General features: G+C 35.5%; 1 protein-coding gene across 2 annotated transcripts; it reads left to right on the forward strand.

Moving 5' to 3' along the window:
- The first annotated feature begins 216 nt into the window (after window positions 1–216).
- LOC121384381 (GTP-binding protein Rit1-like) lies at window positions 217–27,724 on the forward strand. Of its 2 annotated transcripts, none has more exons than XM_041514765.1 (5): window positions 217–398; window positions 12,206–12,262; window positions 18,335–18,426; window positions 25,269–25,457; window positions 26,573–27,724. In XM_041514765.1, the coding sequence occupies exons 1-5, from the start codon at window positions 314–316 to the stop codon at window positions 26,804–26,806; spliced, it is 657 nt and encodes a 218-aa protein (XP_041370699.1). In that variant the 5' UTR covers window positions 217–313; the 3' UTR covers window positions 26,807–27,724. The 2 variants fall into 2 exon arrangements, with proteins under 2 accessions (XP_041370699.1, XP_041370707.1); XM_041514773.1 differs by having other exon boundaries at window positions 18,335–18,408.

The following is a 27,724-nucleotide window of genomic DNA, read 5'->3' on the forward strand; positions in this document are numbered from 1 at the left end:
GCTTGCCCCGAATCGAAATCGGTTGATATGACCCGATTAAGCTTTGGATGTAGTACGTATTCACTATACGCAACCAATCATATTCGTACTAACAAAAGCCAAGGCGCCAACACCAATCAGCGTTTGTCTTATCTTTTCCCGGCTGGTAAATACCTCGTCGTGGTTCTCAAAAGCTAAAAATAGATGAGCATTCATTATCTAAACAAATGGTAGAACTGTCATAATAAGAAAACTGTCTTGAAATTAAACAGGCTTCCGAAAGTGTCAGTATGTCTCATCAGGCTGTTTATAATTTCGGCGACTGAGTTAAAATATGAGTGGTGCGGCTACATCCAACACTAAAGGCAGAAAAAAGTACAAGTTGGTTATTCTTGGTGATGGAGGTGTCGGAAAAAGTGGTAAGTACAGGATCTGTAATACTAATGGGGTAGACTGTGTGCTTGTCCGTAAGATTTGTATTTATTTTTATTTTATTGGATGGACTTTCCTTTGGCACTGTCACTAACCCTAACCCTAACTCTATTTATAATAAGTATTTATAGTGCTCTTTATACGTGACAGTGCCAAAGGAAAGTCCTACCATTGTATTTTATTTGTAAAAAAAAGTTGTCTCACAAGAAAGAGAAAGAAGGAAGGTAGCCCGAGTACTCTGACTGTAAGAGAGCTAGACGGACATTTGGACAGTTATACACTCTCATTACAGTCAGAGACCAACCTATGTATTTTTTTGGCAAATCCTGACAACCAAAAAGTTGGCAAAGATTCCCGCTCTAATACCACACCAATCGTATGTTTGACATCAAATACCTTTACATCGATCATTTTCGAGTTAATTGATAAAAAAAAATCCACATATTAATCACTAATACACATACTACAGAAAGAAATCTGACAGCACCCACATTCAGCTACGCTTCGTGACACTCCGTCGCCATAATTACAACATCACGTGATCGCCCAAAATTATTTATACTAAAGGATTTATCTATAAGTGGTATAATTAATTCTTTAAATGCAATCCGTATTTCACCTGACTTTGATGACAATTTTAAGATGATCTGACGCCAAAAGTTGTGCTTTGATATAAAGGGTATGCATGTATCCATATCATTTAGATCAGTCTGTAGAACCTAACCAATGTACATGTATTAATCATTGCCATACATGGCAAACACCAAAAGGTGGAAATCATTTGGATTCTCATTATCTGGTTGGAATGCCGACTGACCAACTGCAGCCGACTCGACCTCATGTTCTGAAGTGTGGCTGTTTCACAACATTATGTTGTAGATCTGAACAGAGCTTGTGCTGTACCCACCCATTGCATGGATGACAGACCTCACTGTAGCAAGATGTCTCAATAGTATCTATCCATCTATCATGTACTGTAGACTGGACAGCAGGTAAATAAAATTCATTGTACCTGGTCATATATTCTGTAAATGGATTAAGGTTCAACCTGCATGCACACATTGTGATCTACATCCAGTTATTCTATTCTGGTAATGTGGATCTATACCCTTACAGATACGTTACAAGAACATATCTATCATGGAATTTGTGACAGGTGTTTTACATTTTTTCCAAAAGTATTTCCCCCTGAGATTAACATCAATGGTGTTACTATTATCAGACGAACTAAAAAACCCTTCATTCTTGGTACACGCAGGGGTATTTGACAACTACAAGATAGGTTACTCAACTTACTGATGGCATCCTTGCTTGGTGACAGAGCAAATTTTGCTAAATGCAGCTATTCACTGACACATTGTCCACAAACTGGGGGACTAAGGAATATATAAACATATATCGCAAAGATAGAACATGTATATGTAGGTTTTGGTCAACTTACAACAAACATATATAGCAAATAACACTAAACATGGACCTGTCAGGGCGACATGAAAATGGGCAGTAGTGGAGAATGGGCCTACCATGACAGATAGGCCTATATCAAAGACTATGGTATGTGTTGTACTGTTTGTGAAATCTATTTAAAAAATATCCTTTGCTTTGGATATAAAAGATCTCCAATTGAGGGTAAGCAAAGCCCTCAAGGTAGCAGGAGATATCAATGAATTACAGTAGCTCAAGTGTCCTCTAGCTGGCTACATCTTGAAAATAAGACAACAAAATAGTTGCCAATTACTATGTCTAAAATATACATTTCTGATGCCACAGACCTTTAGTTTGATTATTATAGAGTCGAATCATGACATTAAACTTACATGTTGTAAACCAGTATCAACGATATATGAAGAAACCAAGCTGTACTCTAACCGTTCCTGACAACATAAATGGAGGCGGAGGATGCTAGAGGATACTCCAGCTAGGTCGATAGCCAAAACTGTGCACCGTTGTTTTACCTTCATATACTATTAATATAAGATATCTTACCATAATTTCACTTCATATCCATATTTTATAAATAGTACAATTTTTTTAAATTACAATAATTTTTTTGCAAACACAGGTACTTTAGTAATCTTAAAACAAAAAGATTTTAATGGCATAATTTAAACATCTCTGCTGGGCAGGGAACATTTCAGTGTCGCATCAGTATTCGCTACACAATTTTAAAACATTAAACAGTAGATGCTTCTCATTTTTCACGTGACTAGAAATATTGCTAATAAATTTTAAAAAATGTTCCCTGCTGGATTGGTATCCTAGGAAACTGTTGGGTGGTGTTCTCACCAACGGGTGTGTAAGAAGCCATTATCATTAATGTAATACATTATATATATGCATCAAAATACTTTCATATATTGACAAAAAGAAGTTTTGGATAGGAACATTGAATAATCACTGAGTCAGTAAAATTATATTTTAACGCAGAGGCCAGCTGGAGTTAAAACAGCTTCTTTCCAAACAATCAGCAGGAGTCGCACTGTTACAGTATTTTTAAATAGACAATAAAAAAACCTTTTGAGATAAAATTAAGGTGAGCTTGGGTGAGCAAGCACAACTAAAAGGACTGCAAATTAACTTTATATGTAATAACTTCAACTGTAAACTGAAAATATTCAAATTAGTAAATTTATGATTATTATACATACATACATACTAATTAATGTATAAATTTATGCAAGGCTCGAAATAGGATATTAAATATCATACGTCCTGCTATTATGTTTTTAAAATAGGCCAACAAAAATATGTCCCGCTAAGAAAAAATACAGCCTTCTGCAAATAAGACAACATGGTTTGGGATGGAGTGTGAAAACTTAGGACCCCTGAGATGTATGTTAGAGCACATAGAATTAAAATATGACAAAAGTACGTAAATCTGTCTTGAGAAATTACCTGACATTTTTTGATGGCTTTAGCTAATGAATTGTTATTTCATGTGCTAGGCCGCTATTTCGAACCCTGTTTAGTTACAGGTGATGCTTGTTGGGCACATACTATTAAATTTTAATACAATGACAGTTTTATAACAGCGTTGTTCTGAAAAATCACATTTCATAGAATAAATTCACTATAAACCAGACTTTTTTTTCTGACTTAATTAAGTCTATGTAACAGTGCTAATGGATTACTTTTGTGAGCCATGTGATTGTTGGAAACCCATGAAAAGGTAATAGTTTTGTGTTCATTAGATCTGAGTTATAAAGAAAAGGAATATTTCTATAATGACATCCAGACACATTAAGTTACAAACTGAAAACTGGAGCTGAGCTGCTATCCATACAAAACTTGAGTGGGATGTGTTTGTGTTTGTGTGTGTGTGTGTGTGTGTGTGGACAAAAAAGTGCAGAAAGCTTACTGTAATAAATACATAAACACATACACACACATGCACACACACGCATACACATACATACTGTTAGATGAACATTGGGCCATACATGTACATGTTGAGATATTTAATACAGTGAAATCCCACCTAATGACCACCCTGGTTCTAAGACCACTCCACCATACAGACCAACATTTTAAAGACTGCAATATTTCCATATCATTTTATAGTTGAAAGGAGTAGCTGAAGAAGGGGTGGCACTAGGCTTTCTGATGCCATATGAATATAAAAATGAGTTGTGCGACATTCAATGAAACATTTCTTTCTTACTTTCAATACAAGATTCTGAATATGTGCTCTCTTAGAATCTTATAGATGTTTCTGTACCAGTCTTGATCACTCACCTGGAGGTGTTGTGTTGTGGGATCAAACCCCAATGGTGGACTCATTCTCTGATTGTTTTTTTGTTCTTTTTTCTTGTCCCAGTCAGTGTGCCACAACTGGTACACAACAAAGGCCATATGCTGTCCCATCTGTTGAAAATTACTGATAGAACATCTCCTGCTGCTAATGGAAAGATGTAGCCGGTTTCATCTGAAGACTACATTTCAGAAATAACAAATGTTTGACATTGAATAGCCGATGATTAATTAAAAATTAGTAGGCTCTATAGTGGTCTCGTTAAACAAAGCAACGTTTAACTATTAAAGATATTTCTGTACCAGTCTTGGTGGTGCAGTGGTTAAGTCATCAGCTTGAAGACTGGTATGTTCTGGGTTCAGATCTCAGTAGAGGTTCCAGCCCAGTTGTATACCAGTAATAATACAGGCTTTCTGCCAGAGGGTAAAATGGGTATGGTGCCATACCTAAATGTTTTAGCAGATTTTTATTTTAAAGTTAACCTTTTGACAAAATTACTTACTCTTTATCATTAATGTATGATTTTCTGAACTCTAATCATAAACTTTTCTTTCTGGGAGCCTCCCCCATACCTCATTGTCTGTAGTTGCATTTAATTCAATAGCGCCATACCCAATAATTTCTTTCTGGCAGAAACACTGGGTATGTATAAATGTCCTCATTTACCTTTTCAAAATCTACAACAGAATGTGCACGTTAAACAATTTTCCATTCAGTGTTCGAGATTAACGGTATCCCGATATCCCGGGGATACCAGAATTTAATTTTGGATACCAGACTTCAAGAAACCAGTATCCCACCGGGATACCATATAATACTAAATTCTCAGGTGGGATACCAGATTTTGAAATGTTAGTATCCAACTGGGATACTGCCCCAAAAATTTAATCTCGAACACTGCCATTCCATTTCAAAATTACATAATTCATATATACAAAAAAATAAAGATTTGATTTTTGAAACTGCTAACCTTTGTCAGCAACAAAAAGTCCAGGAATGTAATGAGGACCGTGTGGTTAATTTAAGATGAAAATAAACCAAAATGAAAGAAGATTTCTGTTGTCCCACTCACAGCAGCAGAAAGTTCATAATTTAAGCAGCAGAATTCAAGTTCACTGCACCTGATGGGAAAGGCAGCTGATCAAACGAGCAGGAAAAGTGAAGAAGCTATTCTTATCTTCCTGCTTGTGAAAGCTTACAGATCGCTAGACTTCCTTAATGTTCTTTTTAAAAATGTACATTTATAACCAGGAAATATTTTGTACATGTTTCAGAGATCACTACACAATTTCAAAACATTAAACAATAGTTGCTATTTTCAATTGACTAGAAATATCACTAATCAAGTTTTTGAAACAAAATGTTCCCCGATAGCTTCTATCCAATTAAGGTTCAAGCACACTATCCTGGAAACTAACTTCAGCTATGTGGGCTGTCTGTCGAGGACAGTGAGTTATTGGTTAGTGAGAGGAAGGAAATGTTTTATTTAATAATGCACTCAACACATTCTATTTACGGTTACAGTTATGTGGCATCGGACATATGGTTAAAGACAACACAGATATTGAGAGAGGAAACCTGCTGTCGACACTTCATGGACTACTCTTTTCGATTAGCAGCAAGGGATCTTTTGTATGCACCATCCCACAGACAGGATAGTACATACCACAGCCTTTGTTACACCAGTTGGAGTACTGGCTGGAACGAGAAATAACCTAATGGGTCCACTGCCGGGGATCGATCCTAGACTGACCACACAACGGTCAGTGAGAGAGAAATTGGTGTAGTGCCCTTACACCAACCCACTATGTCATTAAACTTTGTCTGGGTGCAAGCTTGTACCATGTTGTGAACCTGTTACCTACCAGTCAGTAGTAAGTCTGATAGTTTGTCTACTACACCTCCAAGTCCAAGGCCAGTAAAAATATATAAATACTTTAAGCTATCAGGGATGCAGAAAGTACTCACATGCTCGCCTAGTCCGACAGGTGATCTGTCTTTTTTTGACTGACAGTATATATATATTTTTTGGCATCAAATATGCGACTTCGTATTAGCCATGCCAGAATTCTAATCATGACAAAATACACAAAAATATGTGTACTGCATTGACTATAGACGACGTGGGGGCAACATTCCGAAAATAGTCGATCATTTGAAGTTAAAACAGTATGTATATAATATTGTTAAGCAATACTATATTATTTTATAGGCTGGTGGACTAGTAGAAATAAAATTATAGCGGGCTAGTAAATTTTAGTTGGTTCTGGTCTGGTGGTCTTGTGAAATATTTTCCTTTTTTGCACCCCTGAGCTATATATACATATACGTATAGTTGGAGACAGGATCTAGTTCAGTCAGTAGAGCTCTTGTAGGATTCAACCTTCTTGGTGGATCTATTCTCTGATTGGGTTTTTATTCCCATCCCAGCCAGTGCATGGCAACTGGTATGTCAACGGCTGTGGTATGTGTTGTCTTGTCTGTGGAAAATTGCATATAAAGATCCATTGCTGCTAATGGACAAATGTAATAGGTTTTCTGTGAAGATTATCTACAATATGATTAAAAAAAATTGTGTTTGTTTATAGCAAGTTAACATAGATCCAACTACGGTCGACGACAGCAACTTTTCGCACCCTTGTCTCATCTTTATTTCACTTGCAATCCAAATTTTGTAAATGGTACAATTTTTTAATTACAGTTTTTTTTTTGAAACACATTAATAATGATCAAACAAAAAAAATTCAATAGCAATTTTGCATTTGAATTTTTTCCAGTATTCTTAAAATGGAAACATCATATACCCAGTTTATTGGTATTGTAAGGAGATGTAAAGATTCAAATTCAGAATTAGCTATATTATTACAATGCTTCACCACATTAAAATAAAAGCTGGTCTACTAACCTTGACCCCTGTCAAAGTTCTGTAATGAGCAGATAACACTGTCTACAGGTCCATATTTTTAAAAAAATTATTATTATGGACAAAATATTTAGTTTAAATGTAAAGATGAAAGAAATAAAAAGTACCGTTTGTCAAATATATCATAAAAAAAGTACAGTTGGATATGTTACATTTATTGCATATGAAGCCAAAACAAGGGTGCGAAAAGTGACTGTCGTTGACCTTAAATTAGCAGGGTTTTATCATGTATGTTTCTAGACTGATAATTGGCACCGTTCCCCAAAGGCTATGCCATTTTTTATTCCCAATTTTGGATTAAAAAATTCCCAGTCTGAATGTCAATAATTATTTTGTTATTATTATTATAAAAAGATATATTTTTAAAATGATACATAACACTTGACAAACACCCTTTTCCTCACCCCTAACATTTCTTAACATAAAATAGAGATATTAATTTGAAGAAATTACAAGTACATGTATAGTATTATTCTTTTAAATTCTAACTTTAAGTCAAGACTAAGTCTAAGTCAAATTTTACAAATAAAACCCTTATTAAAAGAAAAAAAAAGAATTGTTTTATTTAACAACGCACTCAACACATTTTATTTATGGTTATATTGCGTCAGACATATGGTTAAGGACCACACAGATTTTGTTGACAGGAAACCTGCTGTCGCCACTACATGGGCCACTCTTTTCGATTAGCAGCAAGGGATCTTTTATTTGCACTTCCCACAGGCAGGATAGCACAAACCATGGCCTTTGTTGAACCAGTTATGGATCACTGGTCGGTGCAAGTGGTTTACACCTACCCATTGAGCTAGCCTGTAGACCGATGGCCTAACTACGACGCCACCGAGGCTGGTAAAAAAACAAAACAAAAAAACAACTTATTAGACCTTCCAGAATCTGTTTTGATTCACAAACTGAACACTGTCAAACTTAATGGTTTTACCAACTACTACATTTTTTTAAAAGTTTGTTTTATTTAACAACAACACTAGAGCCCATTGATTTATTTATTGGATGTCACATTTGGTGATTTTGACATATTGTCTTAGAGAGGAAACTTCCATTTTTCCATTAGCAGTAAGGGATCTTTTTATATGCACCATCCCACAGTCAGGATAGCACATACCACGACCTTTGATATGCCAGTAGTGGTGCACTGGCTGGAATGAAAAATAAGCTGTAATGGGCCCACAGCTGGTCATCGATCCTAGATTGACTGCACATCAGGCAAACATTTTATCACTGGATTACATCCCACGTCACATCTTTTAAACACCCCAGCATCATACATTGTTATTATTATCCTTAAATTAATCTTCAATATGAGTTAAACATCCCATGATCTTTTGGATATTCAAAATGTAGCTTAAAGGTAGTACTAGACCAAATAACTTCCGGCTGGGTCAAAGTTGGAGGTGCACCGAACTTTTGATAGAGAAGTGAACACCACAAGTCCTGTGATTGGTTATAAATGTGAGTGTGTTGGTTGTAAAAAATAATAGTTTTATCTGGGTAAAAAAATAATGCAATTTTATTTCATCTAGTACCAATGTGTCAAGTAGCCTTGTGCTTGAAACATGTATGGGGTACCTGTAAAAAAAAGTACTCGAATTTTGTGCGGAACTAGGGTAGTCATAGATGCTACCCGTTATCTCAGAAACGAGCAGCTTGACCCCCATTTTTTTCTGATTCACTTTAAGTGTGAGGGGTGGTAGTATTTATATCCGTGGCGTTTATGTCGGTTGATACGTTGCAGGTAGGAGTTTTAGCCACATATGTTACTATTGTCGTCTATGGGATTTGATTTGGTAGTATACACCCTATAGCACATATTCAGTGCATAATAAAAAATATGATTTTGTCATTTTATTTAATTAAACTATACTGGTTGATTAATTAGCCATCACTCGACCATGCAAGTTCACAATGACCTTGACCTTGACAATAATCTCTGTACATGGCTCTGAATGGAGTTTGAATCAAAGTTAGCACTGAAGAAAAGTTGGTTTTGGCCTATAATTCATACTGTAAAGATTTCAATAATTTCTTTTTACATGGTATTTGACTTGCCATATACAACTGCTCTTAAATATGGTATTATATATAGGCAACCTAAACTAAGATTTTAATAGCAATTTATTTTTATATTAAAAATAGCATGTGCCAATAGTGGGTTAATGTCTTTAGTTTCCATTAACATTGTTAATTTTTTATGTATGAAATTCTGAAAACTCGAATTTGTAAAGAACTTTATTTTTATTGTCATTTTGACATATTTATAGGATGCTAAGTTATATTTTAGACAAAATAGTAGTTTTATGAAAAAATTTAAGTAAATTTGAAGAAAAACTTTACCAAAAACATAATTAAATTTGTTGTCACTATTGTGCCTTCTATTCTTATTTGTACATAACAATAAGGTTGTTAAACATATACTTAGATCTCCAGATCATTTTTTTCTTCTTAATAATCACTTAGTTAGCTCTCATGAAAAGCATTTTGAGTTTATACTAGATTCAGAACCAATTTTTTCAGATTTGATTATCTGCCTTGGATTAAGTTGATAATTTATTTTATTGTTAAAGCTGTATTACCTAATGTTACTAGCTAAATAAAATGCTGGATTACAGATTGTAGGAATACATCTAATATACATATTGTATTCATCCGGATTAGAAAATAATGCAAGAAAATAGATGTTCGGGTAATTTTGTCATTTAAAAATAGTTTTTTTCAGTAATTAATCAAAAATAAATGTGTAAAAGCTGCATGATAATTCCAGATATCACAACTATTAAAACCTCCAACTACAGTAGGCTATAAATAAAATATAGTCAGTAATATTGGATTTGATTTGGTAGTATACACCCTAAAATTAAACTATTCTTCACAGTAGTTTTGAGGTAAGTGTTCCAGGGGCTTAATTGGTTACCAGGGCCCCCATTCCACTAAGTGATCTACCAGTGTAATGAATACACGTCGTGGCGAATACGATACATACCACGAATATGAGGTGACGAATATGAGGTGACGAATATGAATATTTATTTCACGTCCATGAATACAACATTGAAAAGGTTTTGCAGAAAGGAAGAACAGTATTCATTTTATTTATTTTTTTAAAGTAAAAACTAATTACTACTCATGAGTGTGTCTATTGTCTAGTCAAGAATCATGTTCTTTTAAGGAACACTAACATGTCCACATTTTCACGGGAAAGTGCAGCAATTTAAGGTTTTTTTGTTTTTTGATATGTATTAATCCATCAACCATATTTTTATCGCCAGAGTTCTCGTTAAGAATTATACAAATTTATTGTGCTTTAATCAGCTAATTAAACACTTGCATATAGAAGTTACGTTAAGTGCATAAACTAGAGAAATACACTTGTTATCAAAACAATCAAATTGATATTGCGTTTTAGTTGGTGTGAATTAGAAACCACAATTGTAGTTAGTATTACATATATGTATTCATGTATTTGGTTCAGCTAGTGACGAGTAGAAAGGCAACTACAATACAGATCTCTGTTCGGTGCACCGAATATTCCAGTATATCATAACATCCCTATTAACTATCGTATGCACTTATGGTGATCTTAGCGATAAGTTCGCTTCGTGGAACTGGGCCCTGGTGGTTTTGCAGATGATAGAAACATCAATTTTTGGATGATCCTACGCTGCCTTATTTCAAGGCCTGCAAAGGAGCTATAATTACTAGATGGATACCATTTTTTAATTAAGCAAACCATATTTATATTTTTAAAATCATTAGTTTGCTACTCTGGTTACTAACAAACCGTGGGTTTGATCAGTTAGTGTTGCTAATTAAAGACACTATATGATTACACTGAGTAAATTTCGATAATGATTAAATTAGACTTTGTGCATTCGTGTGTTGTTACTTAGTTCATTCCGGTGTATATTTCCAAGATACGGCGTGTTGTCTAAAGTTCAGAAAGCCATAATCCTTAATTAAGATTTTTATGCTTGCTTCATCTAATATGGTTCAAAGAATTTCTCCTGTTCACATAAATCTCAGCTGTCTAAACTGTCTGGCTAGGACAGAGGGTAATAGACTTTTTTTGTGTGCAAGTTTTTATACGGTGCAAGTGCACGGTGCATAGTGTTACCCAAGACCATGTCACACATATAGAAACATTGTTATTGCAAGGCTTACCCTGCCTATTGCCAAGTTAGATAAATTTTATACAAAGTGGCTACAACATTTAATGTTCGAATGCCAAAATATTCTTTAAATTAGCCACTTTTAAAAGTATATTAAAGGAAATACTCTACATTTATATGTGAAAAAAAAGAAGTTTGTTTTGTTTAATGACACCTCAAGAGCACATTAATTTATTAATCATCGGCTATTGAATGTCAAACATTTGATAATTTTGACATATAGTCTTAGAGTGAAAACCCGCTACATTTGTCCTTTAGTAGCAAGGGATCTTTTATATGCACTATCCCACAGACAGGATAGCACATACCACAGCCTTTAATATACCAGTCGTGGTGCACTGGCTGGAATGAGAAATTATATTTGAAAATGTTCTGCTGTTGGTAATCATAGAAATAATTTTTGATGTGTCCATTATTTCCATTCTGTGTCTGCATAGGGCCCATGCTATGCCAAAAACTGCACATGGTACAGCCTTAACAGGAGAGTTTTGGTGGGGGTGGGGGTGGGGAGGGGGTGCAAAACCTCTCCCTGCTCAAGCAAATTGTCTTTTCTTTTTTGTCAATACATTTTCCTGGAAAACATGTCTCGACCTTCTATAAACTTCAATTGCCACAGTCCAGACTCCACTGCTAAAATTCCTGAACATGTGCTTACCTATCATGTTTTTTCCAGCTCTAGAATAAAATGGGTTAAAATCCATTCCCTCAAATTTTCTGAACGTAAACCATAACTTTCTATAAACATAAAAATATAGCAAAATGAAAGAAACCTTCTGCTGTCCCGGAAACAGCAGCAGCAGCAGCAGCAACAGTAGAATGTTCATGATAAGCAACATTCGAGTTCACTGCCTATGCTTAAAACTGCAAGTCTCTTTAAAATATGTCTGTAGATTTTAAAGGTACTTGTTCCTCTTATAATTGTTTTGTTTATTTCAGCTCTCGTGATCCAGTTTGTGTGTCACAAGTTTCAAGAATACCATGATCCAACGATAGGTTAGTATGACCACAAAATAATCACAACATTTATATTTAATATCACTGCAGTGTTTTAAGTTACACCTCCAAAAGTATTACTATTAGTGATTTGGCCAAATGTCTGTAGCCAAATTCAAGTTTCTGTTAACCAGATAAATTATAACAACATGAAGGCTGTTTAATAACAAAATTATAAAGTTACTACAAACATTAGAACAACCAGAACCACATTGAATAATACAGACACCGATATTCTAGACAAGAAAATACATGGCATATGTAATAGTAGTCATTAAGAAAGCTCTACTAGTTGCAAAGATGATACAGTTCCAGTGTTTCTGCCAGAAAGACATTTTTGGAATGCAACCACAGTCAACAGGTGTTATGGAGGGGGCCTCCCCCAGAAAGAAAATGGGTTACGTTCAGGGTTAGGGTTAAAAAAATCATACAGTAATGAAAGTAAAGTTTGTTTTATTTAACGACGCCACTGGAGCACATTGATTTTTTATCTTATCATCGGCTATTGGACGTCAAACATATGGTCATTCTGACACTGTGTTATAGAGGAAACCCGCTGTCGCCACATAGGCTACTCTTTTTACTACAGGCAGCAAGGGATCTTTTATTTGCGCTTCCCACAGACAGGATAGCACAAACCATAGCCTTTGTTGAACCAGTTATGGATCACTGGTCGGTGCAAGTGGTTTACACCTACCCATTGAGCCTTGCGGAGCACTCACTCAGGGTTTGGAGTCGGTATCTGGATTAAAAATCCCATAACTCGACTGGGATCCGAACCCAGTACCTACCAGCCTGTAGACCGATGGCCTGCCACGACGCCACCGAGGCCGGTCATACAGTAATGATAAGAGTAATTAATTTTGTCAAAAGGTTAACTTTAAAAAAGAAAATCTGCAAACAAATTTGAATATGGTGTTATAATATGGTGAGGTGAGATTGTGAGTTTATTGAAACTAGTTGTGTTTGTATTTTGCATTAGTAAATGATGTTATAATATGGTGAGGTTAGATTGTGAGTTTATTGAAACTAGTTGTGTTTGTATTTTGCTTTAGTAAATGATGTTATAATATGGTGAGGTTAGATTGTGAGTTTATTGAAACTAGTTGTGTTTATGTTTTGCATTAGTAAATGATGTTATAATATGGTGAGGTTAGATTGTGAGTTTATTGAAACTAGTTGTTTGTATTTTGCATTAGTAAATGATGTTATAATATGGTACGGTTAGATTGTGAGTTTATTGAAACTAGTTGTGTTTGTATTTTGCATTAGTAAATGATATGTATAATAAAGTCAGGTGAGATGGCCGCTTTAACTTATTAACAATAACAATTTTTCCACAACCAACTTCTGGTGCCCAATTTGCGGTCTTCTAAGGCAATCATTCTAACATGGTAATATTAATCAATATGAATTTCTGTTGTATTTATTAGTGGATGTTGCTAAATCACAAACTACTTTATTGGATGTTTTTATACAGCAGACAAACTCAAATTGACAATTATGCCTTTGTTGTCCACATGATTGAGTGGTCTCCTGATACACTCCGGATTCATTATCTCCGACTCGTAGAATGGTTTAGCTAACACAACTGAACACCATCATGTTTGCTGTTTATGAGGTATACGCACTAGTGTTTAGCTACTTCCACAGTGTATACAATCTAGACTTGTTAACACAATAAATCCATTGGCTTCATTTTTCTTGTCTTATTTGATGGATCGATAATCGGTCTGCTTTACTCTTTTTTTCAATCTTCCGCTATGGATTTTTTCTCCACAGAACTCATTAGAGTCATGTTAACATTGTTGTTTTAGTAGTTAATTCTTTACGAGCCAGTGATATTGTATGGACATAAATATCAATTACTCTACAGAGTTCATAATACAGAATTTCTCGGCCAGTAATTCGAAGTATTCATGGTTTAGGCATCAGGGTGGGGTTAAATGGGTACTGGTTATAAGGAATACATTCCTTTTTAAAGGGACATTCCTGAGTTTGCTGCAATTTTTAAGATGTTGTCAACTAACAGAGACTTTTTAACGACTGTAATTACATTACATATCAGATATATTTTTCTGCATAAAATATTAGTGGCCGTATATTAAACGTGTTTCTGATCATTCTAATATTTGTACTAGGTTAAATTTCATTTTATTTCCTAAACTATTTATTTTTCATACGTACGAAATTATTTGAAGACAAAATCCAGTTTGGGCTTCTTACAAATATTAAGACGAGCAAAAACACATTGAATATATAGACCTTGATATTCTAAACAAGAAAATATATTTCATATGTAAGTTTAATCGTAGAAATATTGTATTAGTCAGAGACATCTTACAATGCAGCAAACTCAGGAATGTCCCTTTAAAAATGTATATTATGCAGATAAGGAGTATTCATGGTTTAAGCTTGGCATCAGGGTGAGGTTAAATGGGTACTGATTATAAGGAATACATTTTTTTTTTTTAAAGTTGTATTATGCATATATTATATATATATGGGTACTGGTATTTAAGTGACTTCCTTGGCAGTGATTTTTCATGGCTGATATTGTTAGTGAAGTTCCAATGATTGAGTATAATCAGAAACTAGTCTCTGCCAATTTATGATCCATTATAAAAGTTCATGATCGATTGTCACTGAATATGTTAACTGTACCTATTCTTTCAGTTTAGATGATGGAATCTATTGATGTATATATACTGGCTTTAAGATTGTTTTCATGTATACATGAAGAAAATAGATAATCAATAGGTATTAAAAGGAAAGTTAGTGATGTGTATGGTCTGTCTTTGTGAACATGACAATAAGTGCATGGTTCTAACAACGTAAATCCTTCTTAAGTTCACATAATTCAAAACAATTAAATCTATTTGAAAGATGATCAGTTGGTGCAATCTGATTATAATTTACAGCTGACGAACAATGCTAACATTCCAACTGGTTCCAAACATTAACAGTTGCCACTACAGCCTGCCTCAGATTTGGCAAATAAAAGAACAAGATCATTAGTCCTAGACCAAGGTAGATTTGGGGGGGGGGGGGGGGGGCATTTGGGCCAGTAGTGTCTTAATATAACACATCATCACCCATTCAAAATAAATGTGAACAGTTTCATGTTTCTATAATAAACTAACATTCAGGAGTCGCATTTGAATATGATGACCAGTTACTGACATGTAATATAAAGCATGACCAGTTTGGCCACGAGACATTGAAGCATATGTGACTAGAGCATTGCAACAGTTTGCCCTGCCATCATTGTGGATATTTTCCCTGCCATCATTGTGGCTATTTGCCCTGCCATCATTGCAGCAATTTGCCCTGCCATCATTGCGGCTATTTGCCCTGCCATCATTGCGGCTATTTGCCCTGCCATCATTGCGGCTATTTGCCCTGCCATCATTGTTGCTATTTGCTCTGCCATCATTGCAGCAGTTTGCCCTGCCATCATTGTGGCTATTTGCCCTGCCATCATTGTGGCTATTTGCCCTGCCATCATTGCAGCAGTTTGCCCTGCCAGCATTCCTGCCATCATTGAAACTGTTTGCCCTGCCACCATTGAAACAATTTGCCCTGCCATCATTGCAACAATTTGTCCTGCCATCATTGCAACAATTTGCCCTGCCAGCATTGCGGCAGTTTGCCCTGCCAGCATTGCAGCAGTTTGCCCTGCAGTCATTGCGGCAGTTTGCCCTGCCGTCATTGTGGCAGTTTGCCCTGCCGTCATTGTCACTATTTGCCCTGCTATCATTGCGGTAATTTGCTGTGCCATCATTGCCACCTACCTTTCATGCTTACTGTTATACACAACCAGTGCACCATGAGTATGTGCTGTCCTGTCTGTGGGAAAGTGCGTATAAAAGCTCCCTAATGTTAATGGAAAAATGTAGTGATTTTTTTTTCTTCTGAAACAATATTTTAGAATTACCAAATGTTTAACATCCAGTGATGAATAAATCAATGTACTGAAGTAGTATCATTAACAAACAAAACAAATGTTATCTTTAGCTTACTGTTACACATCTCTCTGCATTCAGTAGACACAGCTGTCTACCTTTTTCAAACAGCATCCTACTTTGAAAGAAGATGAATAAGATGCTGGCCCATTAAATACATGTATGTGTACATGTGGTACCCATCTGGTGAATAATCAGGTGCGTGTGCAGGAAATTGTGCAGGAGAGGGGGATCAAGACTGGAAAGTGAAGTTATAGGGGTGGGGGGGGGGGGAGGAAATCGGGCCGTGCTTATCTGCAAAATACATTAAAAAAGACAATCTTCTTGGAACAGGGGGTTTCAACCCTCCATCCCTGCATACGCCTGATGACTACTTTTTTGAAAAGAATTTCTGTAATATTTCTGTCTGAGCCAGTTCCATTATTTTGTGTATTTATTGAATGGCTGCTTCTCAAGATTGCATGCCTCCATACCTGCATTTTTAACATTTCCAACCAGTGCCCCACATCTGGTATATCAAAGGTCATGTTACGTGCTGTCCATGTGAGAATGCACATAAAAGATCCCCAGCTGATTAATATGGGTAAAATACATAGTGGGTTTCCTTTAAGACTGACTGTATGTTGAAATATCAAATGTTTAATGAATGATTGCACTCTATTGGTGTGTAGTGGGGGCGAGACGTAGCCCAGTGGTAAAGCACTCGCTTGATGCGTAGTCAATTTGGGATCGATCCTTATCAGTGGGCCCATTGGGCTATTTGTTGCTCCAGCTAGTGCACCACGACTGGTACATCAAAGGCCATGGTATGTGCTATCCTGTATGGGATGGTGCATATAAAAGATCCTTTGCTGCCAATCGAAAAGAGTAGCCCATTAAGTGGTGACAGCGGATTTCTTCTCTCAATATCTGTGTGGTCCTTAACTATATGTCCGACGCCATATAACCGTAAATAAAATGTGTTGAGTGTGTTGTTAAATAAAACATTTCCTTCCCTCCTTCCTTCTATTGGTGTGGTTAAAGTGACAGAACCTACTTACTAAATACTACAACATAGGTTTCACTATTAGATCTGTTTTTGATAGTTGAAATCAGACATTTGTTAGATTTCATTGTTTAGATTATCCATTTCTGTACTTTCGAAATTGTTCTGGTCATGCTGGTGTGTCTATAATTCAACACTCGAGGTTAATCTTGATGAACTAGTGTGTCTAATACCATGAAATGCATATTTTTCATATTTTAAAATATGCACCTACCTCTGAGAAGTAACAGAGATGAGTTCTAGACTATTTTTAAGCATATTCCCCCCCATTTCAACATCACAGACTTTTGCTTCACTCAGTAACTTTATTTGGATATATTACAGGTTTATAGATTAGCCAGTGGTGGTTCCAGAAAATCTATTTATGGGGGCCGCCAATGACGTGAGGCAGAATCCCAAGAGAACTGGGGGAGGTTTGGAAGGGGGATGAAAATTAATATATAATAAAATTATAACTGTCGCAAAATTTAAAGGGGTGGGGGGCGGGCCCCTCCTCTAGGTCCACCTCTGTTGGACAAATGTAGTGTCCATTTTCACGGCTTGAAAGTGGGGTCTGTTACTTTAAACAACACTAAACTTTCACTTTCCCTACCCTGTCTGTATGATCAGTTCAGGACCATGTTTCATGAAGCTATTTTAGCTATAAGATCACCTTAAGTGCATAAGGTAGTCATGCACTTAAGGCAGTCTTTGTTCTAAGATTTCTTCGTAAAACAGGGCCCTGTATCATCTCTTGCAGTTCACTACCGGCCTTGGTGGAGTCGTGGTTAAACCAGTGGACATGAGGCTGGTAGGTACTGGGTTCGCAGCCCGATACCAGCTCCCACCCAGAGCGAGTTTTGACGACTCAATGGGTAGGTGTAAGACCACTACACCTTCTTCTCTCTCACTAAACACTAACAACTAACAACTAACCCACTGTCCTGACACAGTCCAGATAGCTGAGGTGTGTGCCCGGGACAGCATGTGTGAACCTTACTTGGATATAAGCACGAAAATAAGTTGAAATGAAATAAGAGTTCACTATTAATCTTTGATTAATATGTTGTGCACTATTTTCAGAGGATGCGTATGAACACCAGTGCAAGCTGGATGGTGAAGCGGCTCATTTGGACATCCTTGACACTGCGGGCCAGGTCAGTGGTGCATCTGGGGTACGTTCAGAGGCAATACTCCAGACTAGTTATGCTTGCCTTATGCACTCACATATTTTTGTACACAGGGTAAAATGGGCAAATGTTTCTAGGATATGGAGTCTTGCCCTCAGAAAATTCAAAGTGGCTTTTTCCTTAAAAAAGAGTGAAAGACTTCAGTCATCATTCATTTACTATAGTTTGACGCCCAATAGCCGATGTATTGTTGTGTTTTTTGCGATTAATAAAATTGTCTATTTTTAGTTTTGAAAGTTTTTCTTTTAATTTTTGGTTTGTGCCTTTAATAAGTGTGCTATTTATACAGCATTTCTTTCGCCAATATATAAAAGCCAGTGCTTTTTTTGTCACAAAAAATTTGAATTGTTTGTTTTTTTAATCTGCTAAATATTTATTTAAAATGTTACATATATGTAAGTCACCATTTTTGTGCAGAATTAGCAATAATGGAATTAACGATAGACAATAACTCTAAGCAGAAATTGATATACCTATACTTTGAATTAATTTTTTTTTTAATCTGCTAAATATTTATTTAGAATGTAAGTCACCATTTTTGTGCAGAATTAGCAATAATGGAATTAATAATAGACAATAACTCTAAGCAGAAATTGATGTACCTATAGTCACATGAAAAGGGATAAATAATAATGAATATTTATTAAAATAATATACAAGCATTCTGGATAGTATGTACATGTCAGATATTAAATAATTTTGTTGTCGCCTAGTTTTCGTAACCTGTCTGGTATTTTTTCTTTTTTTAAAAAGACTGTTTTACTGCAGTGGAAGCCATTTGTATGCAACGTAAGCTGTAAAAGTGTTATTTCCTTATTAACTTTAAATAAATCTACTTGTGCGGGTTGACCATTTCTCATAACCTGCAGTGATTATACTGCACTGAAGCTGGTTCATGTAGACCGTGTTGAGTTCACACAATTAATAGAATACTGTAGCAGGACTATCGGTGGCCTTTTACGATCCATGCACAGGGCTTCTAGAATTTTTATAAAATGCACTAACCATGGGATCAGTGATTTAAAAAATGTACTAGCCATGATTAAAAATTCACTAGACCTACTTAACGTTATTAATACAGTTTTACTAAATAATAGTAATAATCAGATATGCCACCTAAAGAGGGGGATAGAACTTAAAACACTAAGATTGGGGTTGGGGCAGGATATTCATATGTACAAAATAGACCCAACAATTTCAGTAGCCATCAGGCATGGCAATAGTAGTTATTTACTAGCCCAACACTGAATATCACTAGCCATGAGTGGGGCTACCATAATCTAGAAGCCCTGATATGGGTCAGAGAAATCCAGTGTATAACTGAGGTCATATGATTTGTTTTCAACATCTGTCACCCATGCTGTCAAACTAAAACATAATCCAGCATTATTTACAATAAAACAAATTCCATGGTGTCATCCATAAGCATAATGTTATCAAGTGCACATTGATTTATTAATAATAGTCTATTGGATGTCAAACATATAGTAATTTTGACATGTAATCATAGAGAGGAAACCTGCTACATTTTCCAAGCAGGGCTTCAGATGTCACTGATTTGGGCACAGTGGGGACTTCTGTCTTGTCTGAGTGCAGGAAGGTCGTTTTAGTTCAGTGCTGTCATTAACAGCTGCTGTAGAGTCATCAATATTCGGAAATGCTTTTCAAGTTATTTTAACCAAATTAAACTTAACATTTCATGTGAAATATTTTGAGGTCAGCATCTTTGTATTTAATAGGAATGTGCAGAAATGGATCTAGGGGGCCCAGGGGCCTGGCCCCCCCTAAATTTTGCGACAATTATAATTTTATTATATATATATATATTTTATTTTTTTTATGATCCCCTCCAAACCTCCCCCAAAGTTCCATTGGCATTCAGCCTCATGTCATTGGGCCCCCCCCCCCCCCCCCCAAATGGATTTTCTGGATCTGTCACTGACATGATTATTTTGGGCCTGTGTATTTTGGGCCAAACGTTTATTGCCTCAACTTTGATGCAATCTAGAGCCCTGCCAAGCCTGAAAAGTCATGGAAATTTAAGTTGGGTTGTGGAAAATTAAAACTGGTTAATACACATGTTTATATATATAAAAAAATTATTTTTAAATAATCCAAATAGTGATCAGCAATTCACATCAGGACATTGCAATATCAGATTAGGATAAAAGCACTTTAAGAAAAGAAAGTTAACGAAATAGCTGTACGCAATAGAAAAGACTGATTCGAGAATAAATTAACAATACATGACACTAAAGTTGAGTGCCTGAGTATGAGCTGCTAGTATCAGGAAGTGAAACGTGATGCGTGTTCTTGAGAAACTCTGCTAGTGGAGAGCTAGTTATGAATGGTCATTACTGAGTGAGTTGTGTTAAAGGGACATTACTGAGTTTGCTGCATTGTAAGATGTTTCCAACTAATAAAATATTTCTTCGATTAAACTTTCATATTAAATATATTTTCTTGTTTATAATGTCAGTATCGGTATATTCAATGTGTTTCTGGTCGTCTTAATATTTGTAAGAAGCCCAAACTGGATTTTGTCTTCAAATAATTTTGTACGTATGAATTTTTTTTTTAACCTAGTACAAATATTACAATGATCAGAAACACGTTTAATATACAGCCACTAATATTTTATGCAGAAAAATATATTTGATATGCAATTACAGTCGTTAAAAAGTCTCTGTTAGTCAATAACATCTTAAAAATTGCAGTAAACTCAGGAATGTTCCTTTAATCAGAAAGCTAAAATAGTCAGAATAATCACATATTAAAAGCATGGTTAACTATAATGTTAAAACATATTATTTATAATATTAAAATTAAAACCACAGTATTGAACACATTGCTTAACTGCAGTAGAATATAAAATATTTTGTTTGTTTCATGTTTTTGGTGGAAGCACATACATGTAATGGCATTGATGCAAAGCAGTATATAATGTAAAAAAAATTGTATTGCTTTATTTTCAGACTTTTCTAAATTTGTTAAACATTAAAACCTGTTTTACTAAAAACAACAGACCTCATTATTTAAGGAAAGTTATCACTTTAGTCATGTTTAGCTCCCCATAACATATCAATTTATCTTTCTTCCTATTTAGCATTCATGTATTGAACAATTTATTGATGATATTAAAAATTCCACATCTATAAGTTCTTTCAAGAAAAAAGTTAAGTAAAAGATTTGGCAGTTTTTGCACATTTTTATGAGGGTGAAAGAAAGCTACAAATACTGCACTGCAGACTTCGATTAGCAATAAGTGATCTACATGGCCACAAATGTACATGCTTCATTAGAGAACATCCATAATATACCTGTGGTCATTATGTTAAGATTCGGAACATTTCCTGTTATTTTGCCCTCTAATACAATAGAGCACCAGACCTACTTATCTAGGTTAAATCTTATAAATGATAAAACCATTCACGGTCTCCTTTATTTTTCTTGTTTCTCAGGTTCTAATTTATATACAAATATTTATATTTTGACAGGTTAAAAATACAATTTTTTTATTTTTTTTTCAACACTAAATGTTCACAAGTTATTACTTCAGTTGTATTATGTAGGGAAAGGTCTTTAGGCTACAACCGTTAACCAATCCCATCTTAGTCTACAGGCCTTGACCATAACTTTGTTCAGTGGTAGCCCACCGGGCTACAAGGTTTTAAAATCTGGTAGACCTCAGTACAAATTGGAAGCCCCCACAATTTTAATCAATTTAAAAAAGAGAGAAAATGGCAAAATAATTTACTTTCATTTAAACATGTTGTTTTAGGTGGGGTTTTTTAGATGTTTAAATGTCTTGTTCATTGCGGAGTAACTGGATGTGCAAAAAAAATCTAATAGCCTGGCGGACTACTGTGTTTAGACATCTGGTAGCCTGAGCAACAAATGGGTAGCCAAAACATCCCGAGCTACCGCTAAGGTCGAGTCCTGTGTAAATATATAAACAGAAATCAATATTGTGTCAACCAAATGTTACTTTATATGGCATCAGTACATGTATGATGATATCTTAAATGGCTCCCCATAATCTCAGTTTGGGGAGCACTTAATCACTCCCCTCAATGTTTTCTTGGTGAGATCTGAAACCATGACTTTGAATTTAGGCTGGTGGTACAGTGCTCGTCTGATGTGTGGTTAGTCTAGGATTGGAAAAAAGTTTGGTTTGTATAACGGCACCACTAGAGCCCATTGATTCATTAATCATCAGCTATTGGATATCAAACATTTGGTAATTTTGACATATAGTCATCAGAGGAAACCTGCTAAAATTTTTACTACTGCAGCAAGGTATCTTTTATATGCACTTTCCCACTGACAGGATAGCACATACCACTGCCTTTGATATACCAGTCATAGTGCACTGGCTGGAACGAGAAATAGCCCAATGGGCCCACCGACGTGTCTAGGATTGATGCCTGTCGGTGGGCCCATTGGGCTATTTCTCGTTCCAGCCAATGCACCACCATATTAAAGACCATGGTATGTGCATAAAAAAATCTCTTGCTACTAATGCAAAAATGTAGTGGGTTTTCTATATGTCTATATGTCAAAATTACCAAATGTTTGACATCCAGTAGCCGATGATTTATTAATCAATGTGCTCTAGTGGTGTCATTGAACATCTAAGACTACATGTATGTCAGAATTACCAGATGTTTGACATCCAGTAGCCAATGATTTATTAATCAATGTGCTCTAGTGGTGTCATTGAACATCTAAGACTACATGTATGTCAGAATTACCAGATGTTTGACATCCAGTAGCCAATGATTTATTATTCAATGTGCTCTAGTGGTGTCATTGAACATCTAAGACTACATGTATGTCAGAATTACCAGATGTTTGACATCCAGTAGCCAATGATTTATTATTCAATGTGCTCTAGTGGTGTCATTGAACATCTAAGACTACATGTATGTCAGAATTACCAGATGTTTGACATCCAGTAGCCAATGATTTATTAATCAATGTGCTCTAGTGGTGTCATTGAACATCTAATACTACATGTATGTCAGAATTACCAGATGTTTGACATCCAGTAGCCAATGATTTATTATTCAATGTGCTCTAGTGGTGTCATTGAACATCTAAGACTACATGTATGTCAGAATTACCAGATGTTTGACATCCAGTAGCCAATGATTTATTATTCAATGTGCTCTAGTGGTGTCATTGAACATCTAAGACTACATATATGTCAGAATTACCAGATGTTTGACATCCAGTAGCCAATGATTTATTAATCAATGTGCTCTAGTGGTGTCATTGAACATCTAAGACTACATGTATGTCAGAATTACCAGATGTTTGACATCCAGTAGCCAATGATTTATTAATCAATGTGCTCTAGTGGTGTCATTGAACATCTAATACTACATGTATGTCAGAATTACCAGATGTTTGACATCCAGTAGCCAATGATTAAAAATTAAATGTGTTCTAGTGCAGGGCACAATATTTCACAAGAACTGTTCTGTTCGTGTGTCGGTTACACAACTTTAAAATCACAACAAAAAAAACAAAAAAAAGTGTTTTATTTAACGACGCACTCAACACATTTTATTTACGGTTATATAGCGTCAGACATATGGTTAAGGACCACATAGATTTTTTTTTAGAGGAAACCCGCTGTCGCCACATAGGCTACTCTTTTATGACAGGCAGCAAGGGATCTTTTATTTGCGCTTCCCACAGGCAGGATAGCACAAACCATGGCCTTTGTTGAACCAGTTATGGATCACTGGTTGGTGCAAGTGGTTTACACCTACTCATTGAGCCTTGCGGAGCACTCACTCAGGGTTTGGAGTCGGTATCTGGATTAAAAATTCCATGCCTCGACTGGGATCCGAACCCAGTACCTACCAGCCTGTAGACCGATGGCCTGCCACGACGCCACCGAGGCTGGTTTAAAATCACAAGAACCGCCAATCGGTTTATGTTTTTGAACCATCAGTGTAGCACAGAACCGTAGTTCAAGTGTTTCAGCATTAGGTAGGCCTGACTCACGGTTACGAGAACTATATTCACGTAACCGAACAATTGGTTACCTACATAAAACCCACATGAACTGACTTCAGGTGACCTAAGATTTTGAAATATTGTCCCCTGTAGTGGTGTCGTTAAACAGAACAAACTTTAACTTTGAACATTACCAGGTTTGGTCGTCTGACTTCAGTATTTGTCAGTTTGAACTATTTGTATTTGTAAAATTGAAAGAAAACAGGCATAAAACTATGATTATTGTCATTTGTGTGTGTTTAACAGCCGGAGTTCACTGCTATGCGGGAACAGTATTTGTAAAATTTTAAGAAAACAGGCATAAAACTTTGATTATTGTAATTTGTGTTTGTTTAACAGCCAGAGTTCACTGCTTTGCGGGAACAGTATTTGTAAAATTTAAACAAAACAGGCATAAAACTTTGATTGTTGTCATTTTTGTTTGTTTAACAGCCAGAGTTCACTGCTTTGCGAGAACAGTATTTGTAAAATTTAAACAAAACAGGCATACAACTTTGATTGTTGTCATTTTTGTTTGTTCAGAGTTCACTGCTTTGCGAGAACAGTATTTGTAAAATTTAAACAAAACAGGCATACAACTTTGATTGTTGTCATTTTTGTTTGTTTAACAGCCAGAGTTCACTGCTATGCGGGAACAGTATTTGTAAAATTTAAAGAAAACAGGCATAAAACTTTGATTATTGTCCTTTGTGTTTGTTTAACAGCCAGAGTTCACTGCTATGCGGGAACAGTATTTGTAAAATTTTAAGAAAACGGGCATAAAACTTTGATTATATTCCTTTGTGTTTGTTTAACAGCCGGAGTTCACTGCTATGCGGGAACAGTACATGCGGAATGGTCAGGGCTTCGTCATCTGCTACTCCATTACTGACCGGCGGAGCTTTGATGAGGTCATGGCATACAAGAAATTAATTGACCGTGTCCGAGTCCAAGATATTCCTATTGTAATCGCAGCCAACAAGTGCGATTTAGAAGAAAGAAGAAAGGTATGTGGTGTGTATACACTAGACAAACCAACAGTAAAGTCAACTAGACATAGATAAATTATGAAACAGTATGTTCTCAATTAAAGAGTCCTTGATGTTAACTGGTAAAAGTAACCTATGTGATGGCAAGGCAGTGGTACAGTGCTCGCTCGATGTGCAGTCAGTGTGGGATCGATCACCATCGGTGGGCCCCATCGGGCTATTTCTCATTCCAGTCAGTGCAGCACAACTGGTATATCAAAGGCTGTGGTATGTACTACCCTGTCTGTGGGATGGTGCATATAAAAGATCCCTTGCTGCTAATCGAAAAGAGTAGAGTAGCCCACGAAGTGGCGACAGTGGGTTTCCTCTCTGAATATCTGTGTGGTCCTTAACCAAATGTCTGATGCCATATAGCCGTAAATATAATGTGTTGAGTGGGTCGTTAAATAACACATTTCTGCCTTGTTCTTTGACATTAACCACACTTCATTGATAGCCCAGGCTGTTGAAGTTACAAATGGTTTTTAAAATTAACTATTTCTTCATCATCAACATCCTTTTGCAAACAAATGTATTACAATTTTTATAAGAAGATGTATTTTTCAATTGGTATTTTATCTTCTTCTGGGGTTTTTAAATTTCATCTTTACTCAAGCTGGTCTTTTGCTTATATATTTACATTAACAATTAACCAGTTAATAAGGTTTTTTTTTCTTTTTCTTTTACAACACCCTAAATTATAGAACAAGGGTACTTGACACAGTGGTTCTAGATGAAATAAAATTGTTGCTTAAATAAAAACTCTAGTATCCGATAGATGCACTTTGAACTTTGGCCTGCTGGATGTTATTTACTGTAGTGCTACCCATAGAGTCATAATCAGGACTAGCTTTGGGTGATCAGAAATTTCTGCCAAATCATCATTTTAAACTTCGAAAAAGACAAAAAACATGTTACTTTTTTAAATAAAATAACAATTATTACCTGAAATTTATTCACCAAATTAATATATATGTAAAATTTGCCATTTGTTTCTAAAATTCGCAGTTGTCTACCTTGGCAAGTGTCAGAGCTAGCCCTGCTTAATTGTGTTATGTAATTGTGTATTTAATAATATATATTTTTATTGTCAGATTTCAGCGGAAGATGGGACAGCACTGGCACGGTCACTGGGCTGTCCTTTCTACGAGACGTCGGCAGTTCTACGACAATGTGTAGATGACGTCTTTCATGGGCTGGTTCGAGAAATACGCCGCAAAGAGAGAGAAGCACACGAAGCAATGGAAAAACAGAACCAGAAGAGAAACAGATTGAAAAGATTTCAGTCTTTCTTCGGAAATATGTTTAAAAGGACTCACCATCATTGATGTTGTGATAGAAGTCTGTACAGTGTTAGTGTAGGAATGTCTTTGAGAGGACGCAAAATCATTAATGTCATGATAGAAGTCTTTGTTTGTTAGGATATTATTCTAAAATGACTCAAAATTATTGATGTTATGATAGAAGGTTTTTTAAAATTAATCTAAAATGACTCAAAATCACTGATGTTAAAATAGAAATCTACTTGAAAATGTCTTTAAAAGTCGTTGATATTATTTAGAAATATGTTTGAAAGAAGTCAAAATGTTTTAAAAGGTATCATCCATAATATAATATAAGTGTGAAAATGCCGTTGTAATTGTTCAGAAAAATTAATATCTGGACACTGTTTATGATGACCTGAAATTTATATTAAGATCAAAATATCTAGAAACATGTTTATAAGGACCTGAAATGAATATTGTGATCAAAACATCTAGAAACATGTTTATAAGGACCCGAAATGAATATTGTGATCAAAATATCTAGAAACATGTTTATAAGGACCCGAAATGAATATTGTGATCAAAATATCTAGAAACATGTTTATAAGGACCCGAAATGAATATTGTGATCTAAACATCTAGAAACATGTTTATAAGGACCCGAAATGAATATTGTGATCTAAACATCTAGAAACATGTTTATAAGGACCCGAAATGAATATTATGATCTAAACATCTAGAAACATGTTTATAAAGACCTGAAATGAATATTATGATCAAAATCTTTAGAAACATGTTTATGAGAACCTGAAATGAATATTGTGATCAAAATATCTAGAAACATGTTTATAAGGACCTGAAATGATTGAAGTGTGATTGGAAATGTATTTGAGGGATTGTAATAGAGACCTCTTCATTTGTAAACTCCACGTTAGTGTTTTGTTTTGTCAATAGCAATTATAAAATACTTGCTGTCTGTGA

This window comes from Gigantopelta aegis, chromosome 2, assembly GCF_016097555.1.
Source record: "Gigantopelta aegis isolate Gae_Host chromosome 2, Gae_host_genome, whole genome shotgun sequence".
NCBI lineage: Eukaryota > Metazoa > Mollusca > Gastropoda > Neomphalida > Peltospiridae > Gigantopelta > Gigantopelta aegis.